At 35.8% G+C, this 8,229-nt stretch overlaps 1 protein-coding gene across 2 annotated transcripts; it reads right to left on the reverse strand.

The window, feature by feature from the left end:
• Positions 1-4,269: 4,269 nt before the first annotated feature.
• LOC105347952 (alcohol dehydrogenase-like) lies at positions 4,270-8,079 on the reverse strand. Of its 2 annotated transcripts, XM_034444558.2 has the most exons (7): positions 7,996-8,079; positions 7,841-7,871; positions 6,508-6,629; positions 6,038-6,380; positions 5,573-5,877; positions 5,265-5,414; positions 4,270-5,125 (listed from the first exon to the last, which is right to left on the reverse strand). In XM_034444558.2, exons 1-7 carry the CDS (start codon positions 8,062-8,064, stop codon positions 4,997-4,999), a joined length of 1,149 nt encoding a protein of 382 aa, XP_034300449.2. In that variant the 5' UTR covers positions 8,065-8,079; the 3' UTR covers positions 4,270-4,996. The 2 variants fall into 2 exon arrangements, with proteins under 2 accessions (XP_034300449.2, XP_065941765.1); XM_066085693.1 differs by lacking the exons at positions 7,841-7,871; positions 7,996-8,079 and adding an exon at positions 7,315-7,477.
• Positions 8,080-8,229: the final 150 nt, after the last annotated feature.

An 8,229-nucleotide genomic window follows, 5' to 3' on the forward strand; every position in this document is an offset into this window, starting at 1 on the left:
AAGGTGGATCATGTTGTTTCGTCATTTAGATTCCTCACTTTACACGTGCCAATCACGCCATGCTGTATATACTGTTAAACATTTCATTTTCAATGACTGCCAATCAAAACTTATCTCCTTTGTTACATCATTAAAAGGGGTTCTGACAGGTCATGCATTTTGTACTCGGAGAACCAAACTTAATATTAATTAATTAGTTAATCAAATGATTCAACAAGACACTATGATTCCTACGGATATAGACAAAGAGACTTACTTTTAGGCGTGTGAAGAATAAATAAAAATAATAAAAAATATAAAAATCAATAAAATATTATCTTTTTTCCGTTGTTAATTGGCTTTTCTATCAATTGATCAATAACAAGGTGGGGGAAATTGAAGTACCGATAGACATGTACGTACGTAAATCTGTTATAATCAAGGTTCACAAAAATAAAAATCCTTACTCACGAAATCATCATTGTGACAAATTGTATATGGATTATCTAGATTTCACCACCTACACCGGCCATTTATCTCCACCTATGCTAAATTGATACAATATCAGACACCTGCTTGTGACAGTGACCGAATGACATATATCTTATCTCCTTTATCGTCTGGTATGTTTTACTGTTGAACGTGTACACGATACACATTTTGTATTTCTTCAGTGAGACCAATGATTGGAATAAAATTTATTCCTTTTATAGCAAGGGTAAGAAATGACCTATGTGCAGTGTATACAAATTTATCCATAGAAATGTAACAAAAAATTGTAAAATGATCTACATGTATAAAGTTCAAGGTTCTACTGTGCCACAAAACTGTAAATTTAATTCTCAACTCTACAATATCTGTAATTATTTCATTATTTCATAGTGAAAAAGTAAACACACGTTATACAGGACACGTGCATAAGTATCTGGACTTAGACTCAGTCTATTGTGTGTCAAGATAACTGTATATGTCAAGTTTCTTTTTATCACATGACAATTTGTTTGATCCCGAGACGGGTAAAGTCAGGATCAAAGGGTCGACATTCACACCTCCTTTTTTATACGATTACATTTGTTGTAGGCGACGTTTCCTCCTTCCAGCTTTGAATTAAAAACCTGTTGAAAAAAAGTTTTAAAATACACACTTTAAGTTCTTGTACTACATCAACATATACCTGTTGTACAGTTACATCTACATGTTATGGATTTCCCTTATTTTAATCAGACTTTTATGTATAATCTGTTCATGAAAATTGTTAATTTTTGGCAAAAAGTTGAAGATGAAATGATGTCCACAGAGACTGTAGTGATGTTAAAGCTTACTAGTAAAATGGAAGTTTCCCCTACTTAATGGTAAAGAGAAATTCAAATATTTGAGAGAAATATCTTGTCAAACTGTCTTTGTTGTTCAGAAATCGACAAAACTTATCTTGATAAATCACCATTTGGATATCACATTTCAACGTCAAATTGTATGGGCGAGTTTACTTGAAAACTAAGCTGACCACAAATACATATCCAGGTCAAGGTCGTTTTTGTTGACCTTATGGGCGCTTAATAACACCGTAAAGTGATTAATCTATTGCCCAGTTTATTGGAGTGTAAACAAGATGGGGGATATTTCAAGCTTTTAAATCGTTTCATGGTTTATTTAAACAAACAGACTTGTTTACCCAAAACTAGTTTACACTTCGGATGATATTAAAATTTGCATACTAGTAATCTAATATGTAAATTGAATTTTTGATGCACGGTATATATAGAACCATTTTAACGAGAGCTTGGACTTTGGGTAGTTGTGTCAAACAGCAATATGACGTAGGCCATTCTATTTCTTTGCTGGCCACTCAGTCATAGCTCTTTGAAATAGACAAGATTTGTCTGGCTTTTGAGCTAAGACTATGCAATCTGTGTATATTTCACTTGAAAAAAGTTTCATTTTCATCTTGTTTTGATGCGAGAAATAGATAGTTACATCCTACCGAAAGTTCAAGGTATTGTTAAAATGGTTCTAATATAAGTTTAAGTTAGATTTATTTTATACAATGCTAGCCAATGGTTGCTACGTCATGTATATCCACGTGTACCAAACATGAAATACTAGTATATTAAACGTAACTTGGCTAGCGCTATGTTTCGGTATTTTTACAATGTAAAAAGAAGATAGAACTTGTTATCAGTGTTATACAGCTGTAACATAAGAATCTTGTGTTCAAATTATGCAACATTTATCTATATGTTGCACTTTACAAGTAACAAAAAACGCTGCTTTGCATATAACCATTGGCGAACAGGTTTCTTTTCACCTTCATTGTCATTGCACTTGTATGAAATGGCGTCGGTACATTGGATTGAATGAGTAACAGAACAATTTTCGTTACACCAGTAACTACAATACATGTATATCACTGGAGTCGGAAGCAAATTGAAAGTAGGGGGGCTAGACTGATCCTCAGAAATATTGAGAGAAAAAAAACTAATTCCCAAAATCATGAAAATCCTAATCCGTGGGGGGGGGGGGGGGGGGCTAGAATTCTCAATCTTTCAAACGTACATTACGGAACAATTATGTTTCCTGCGAAAAAAAGTGGAGGGGGGGGGGGGCTGAACCCTCTATTCTGCTATGTGCCTAATAGTTAGGTCTAACTTAGCAAAAATAAGGGAAGGGGGGGCTAAGCCCCCCCCCCCCCTAGCCCCCCCCCCGGTTCCGACGCCTACGTATATAATATCTATTAGGTTTAAAACAAAAATAATCTTGGGACTTCTTTTGTGATGCGTTAAATTCATCATGTTATTATGAACGACCAGTTTCAGGGTTTGCAGCTTTGCTTTTAAAAATCAACGGCAATGTGTTTGGGACATTGGGTACACGTTTCCATACAAAATCTACTTGTACGAGCTATCAGCTAGAGAAATGTGCACTTGTCCTTTCCACGGAAAAAGGGGGACATATGCCGTCATTGAACCCAACGATCGATGAGCATACCATATACGTTACACAAACAAAGAACAATATTGTACTGATATAATAGTCACATATGGTTAAGATTTTTAAGCATATATTACTTTTGTAAACAAAGTAACACCGATTAGTTAAAGACAATATTCGTACTAGTAAGTGTTGTAAATACTTCTTACAGAATTGATTTATTGTGAAATTAAGTGAAACGTACATTTTTCAAACCTTGGTGTAAATATATTAAGGTTTATTCGCATTATAGCATTTAAAATATAACGTATTTTTAAAATTCGTTGTAACGCTGTTTGTCTCTGTAAATAGGTCAACGAGCGATACATGACCACTTTTTCCGTATAAACAAGACCGACTTTTTTATGCCTTGAGTCACGTCGTGTAGTTTTTTGAGGTTCTAGAGGATTCCTCCCAAGTTTGTTTTCGCCGTTCCGCTCTGATAAATACAACCGTATGTCCGAGGTCAGCTGTCCATTCACAGTATGTGGACAAACAAACATGACCGAACGATGTTCCGAGAACTCGACGGGAGCATGTGGTCTGGTCATTGACAGACTGTTTGTTCACAGAATTCAGGTCAGGAAGAGTTCGTGTTTTTGTTAAAAAAAAAAAAAACCCCACAACATGCCTCTATAATGAAAGGGGCTGCGATGTTTTGAAAATGATATGAGAAAAGGGAGTGTAATTTCCTTCCCGTGTTTTGATCAAAACACCCGTTCATTACTAATATACTATATTGAGTAAATATATTGAATAAGATTTCCATGGAGCTTATCAAATCTATTTACAACATAACATACACTGGTTTGTTATTATGTGTAAGCGATATGCCACGTTTACAATATCTTTAATTGTTCTTATTCATTGCGTTTCGCTGTTATAGGTAATAGTCTTAGGAAAGAATACATTTATAAAATTACATGAATACCAATATTATTATTACATGTCCATTTCGATAGGAACTATATCACAATATGGAGGTGTTTCACATCACCTTAAAAGTTTGCCCAGATTTTGGATAGGAAGGGAAGCCTACTATTAGAAGTCCGCGAACCAGTAACAGCTGTCATATCAGAAACCGTGCAGCAGACGACAACGGATCAATCTGCAGCCCAAGTTTTGGTTGTTTTCGCCAAATGGTAAAATAAATACCCTTGACCCCTGCTACTTAGTTGTTTAAAATATCTACGCCGTTTAATTTCGAGACTTTAAAATTCTACTGCGCATATATCAGCATGAATTAGTCTTCTTGTTTTGGTCTTGGGGCAAAAGTAGCACATCTATTATCTTGCAGACCAGGAAAAACAAGGCAGTCTTAAATCAAGTTTCATGAATTTTTAATAAGTATAAAAAGTCATATATATGTACACGACAAATTGGCTATAACAAAAACATAACACATGCACACAATTTACTGGCATCATATCACTTATACTCCAACGACATACATTCCATAGATTCACCCTCCTTACGAAAAAAAAATCTCACACAATATCACATTTAATGCTACCAAAGAATGCCGCTTCAAACAACAACATTATAATTTAAAACAATTTATAGCAGGTCTTTAAGTCGCCTGAGACCTTGTTCACCATATTTTTTAAATGGACCATCAATGGCGTAGGAGCACTCTAAGCAGAGATTTTTTTCAATAATTCTATACTATCCAGCCCAGTTTGCAAAATCTCTGACAGGATATAATTTGAACACCAGTGGTACAACATTGCATCATTAAGTATCCTCCCCTTTCAAAACACCATCATATATAGTCTAGTCCACTTTCAAAACATGTCATCGTAAACTAATTACGTGATCTTTTTGACCACTTTGTGTGTTTATCAGAGCACCATATTACTTTGCAGATCATGGATTGGATGAGGGGATGGCTGCCTGAATTCAAGTTCTCCCAAACTCTTGGTGAGTTCAGAAATTCAGGGACACACAGTCTTGTGTTGCAAGTTAGCAATGCCTTTGTTCAGATGATGATGATTACATCATAACACATGGCATTGCTATCCGTCTTGGCACACTGACAATATGTGACAGTTCAGTTGTCAGTTGTGTGGGAGTGGTTCAATTTTAAGATGGCGCGACCGGTTATCCTACTCTGATAAAGGTCTTCAAATACTTGATTGGCTTCTTCTATGTTGTGGATTGAATATGCTGGAGGCTTAACCTTTAAAATATAACAAAAAAATCAAACTCATTAATTTTCTTTTAGTTAAATTGTCAGTCTTTAAATAGTAAAGAATACCCAATGCTCTACATTTAACATGAAAAATGTCTTCTATATATATATTTATATATATGCTCACCTTTTTCTCAGCCACCAAATCAACCAATTCCATTAACTGTTTCAATGTTCCTTTTGGAATTCCTACAATGCTTTGTTGTTTGGCTGCCAGGACATTCAAATTGATGCTGACTTCAGACATTGTGTTTCCACCAACCAAAATCAAACCCTCCTGCAAAACAATGTATAACATAAACAAAAAGCTCTATCAAACACAATTTATTCCATAACTTTTCAATATAAAGGTCTAAATGCAATAACCCACCCAAACACCCTTTTGAATTATTCATTTAAATTTATCAATGAATCAGAGACTTTTGTCTTACTCACCCTATTGAGGATTTTGAGTGTGCGATGAACAGTTCTGGGTGAGCTGACAAAGTCAATGACAACATCCACCCCTCCCTTGCAGGATTCCAACGTCCTTTCTATGATGTATTGCTCATGGTCCTCCTCATTCCAATGGATGACGTCATAGCAATTGTGGTCCAGGGCAGTCAGGAGTTTGTCAATGCTGTTGTCCGACACAAACAGTTTGATGTTGGTCTGGCTGAACTGGGACAGCATGTAGTTGGCTAGCCTTACAGCCCATAGGCCCATTCCACCGGCTCCAACAATCAGGACATTGATTCCAGCTACCAAAAATGAAAACAAAATTAAATGATGGCACTGAAAGCCTAAATGTAAACACATAAGAAAGTTGGCATTTAATATTGAAGGTTTACTTCATAAGTATGAAATTCAGAAATTGACAGAATTTTAAAGCTTTCAAGAAATCTGGCTCCGTATGCTTACATTTGACTTCTTGTAGTTTCTCAATATGAGGTATGGCTTTCATCACTGCACTGTAGGCAGAGAGGGCACTTCCTGGCAACATGGCTGCTACCTCCAGTGGAATGGACCCTGGAATCTGTAGGCATTTGTCGGTATCGTCCACAGCTATGTATTCCTGGTATCCACTCTCAGCAAAGTCGTCATCCAGAAACAGGATGACCTTGTCGCCTGTACTGAAGTTTCTATTGGGCAGGGAGGGACACACGTCCTGCACCTCACCTGCTATTTCCATTCCTGGTAAAATGGGGTGTAGGTCCTTCCTTTTCATGGGACCTTCTGGTGAGCAAGCTCCAATACACTGGACCTGTTCGAAGACAACCAATCTTTAGAAAACTTGTTCGTCTATGTCAAACACTTTTAAAAGATTACAATTAGAAACTTTTGAATTTAACAATCTAAAAGATTTTCCTATTAAACAATAGATTGCTTACCCTGACCAGAACGCCGCCCTTGGGTATGCTGGGCATGGCCAGAGATGATGAAGCCTCAAACGGGCTACACTGGGGCTGGTCTGGGTATCTATCTACTAACATCTCGTTGTCCAACATGATGTCTGTCAACAATAAACAAACAATATCACAACTGTCAGTAAAAACTTTGACTTTGAGTTAACAATAACTGCTATTTCCCACTAAGAGAATAAGGTCCGTATTCCTCTAGTGCGTAGACAGTAAAGTCAAGATATCACTCCCCCGACTGCTTTTAACTGTTGACCGCATTCGAGATCATGTTTTGATCATGCAGTTACCATTATGCAATATGCGCATGCGTGCACTGGGATAAATACATATTTATGGTAATTTTTTTGTTGTTGATCTGAGTTTTGAAATAATCTACGCAATATATTTCGACTACAGACAGAATATTATAATATAAACGTTTATTTTCTATATACATAGCACACAATTTCTTTGAGACCTCTATGAGAGATAACAGCTGATAACTGATATTGGGTCAATATCAACACGCGGTCAAAGCATGCAATACACATCGCGGCAATACACAATATAATAATAACCTTGTTTCAACATACATTAAAAAGAGAAATTATTTCAAACATTTGACTGCTACTTACTTCAAAGTACACTTAATTTCTACTGCGAAATTACAGACAAAAAATTTGTTAACATATTTGTAAATTTCTTCGAAGTCCCCTATCATAAATACTTTGTTTATGGTAATTATAATGTATTCAAGACATTAATAACTGCTTTAATGCGAATTCTCAATATTCTTACCTTTTGAATTTAATTTCCTTTCTTTGATAAAGAACACGGTACTGTCTCGAAGAGCTTCAGACAATAAATGAACTTTGAAGGCCGTTTGTTTATATATGAACGCATGAAAACATCCCCTTTTCACGTGGACAGGGAACTTTGTAAACATGATAAAATTAGGTCAACTTTAAACCAATCATAGGGCCGGATATATATATTGTCCGTTTCAATATTCTGCTATAATAATTCTAATTTTTAGATTAATTAATTAAATGTTATCAATTTAGGATATGTTAAAAAAATCCCAACATTCACATTGACAATTTTATAGCATTTCAACATTACATTCTTAACCCATTATACTTAGAGACCCGTTCCAAATAAAAATGAACAAGCATTCCGTAGTTGTCGACCCTGCTGTAAAACAAAACTGTTTGGCCGATTTGTCATTAGGCCTATTCATTGCTTCAATCAGTCTGAACGTCTACCATATGTATAATTCCATATGAAACGGTATCATATACAGGTGATGCGCAATAACTCTTACCTCTTTCCCATCGTTTTTTCCCACTCAAAAACTGTAGAAGGAACGGACATCAGATTCGATTTATAATAACCCATCAAATACCACAATACCGTGTCAGAAAAAAAAAATCGAACAATAAATGTCTCTAGGCCTGCATAATTCTGTAATGGATTTACCTTGTCTGCTCCATCATTGAAATTCTCTACAATGGTTCCGTGATCCCCGCGTGCAATATCCTTACTCATATTCAGCGGGAAAGGTTCAAGGCCAGTCAATCCGCCTTCATCACTAATTACTGAAACAGCTTCAATTCAATAGAGTTCAAGTTCCATCATAAGATGGGTAATAATACCAATTTGTAATGTAAAAGGCCAACTTCAGTTTGTTGCATCTTCTTACAAGCTCATTAT

This window comes from Magallana gigas, chromosome 5, assembly GCF_963853765.1.
Source record: "Magallana gigas chromosome 5, xbMagGiga1.1, whole genome shotgun sequence".
Classification (NCBI taxonomy): Eukaryota; Metazoa; Mollusca; class Bivalvia; order Ostreida; family Ostreidae; genus Magallana; species Magallana gigas.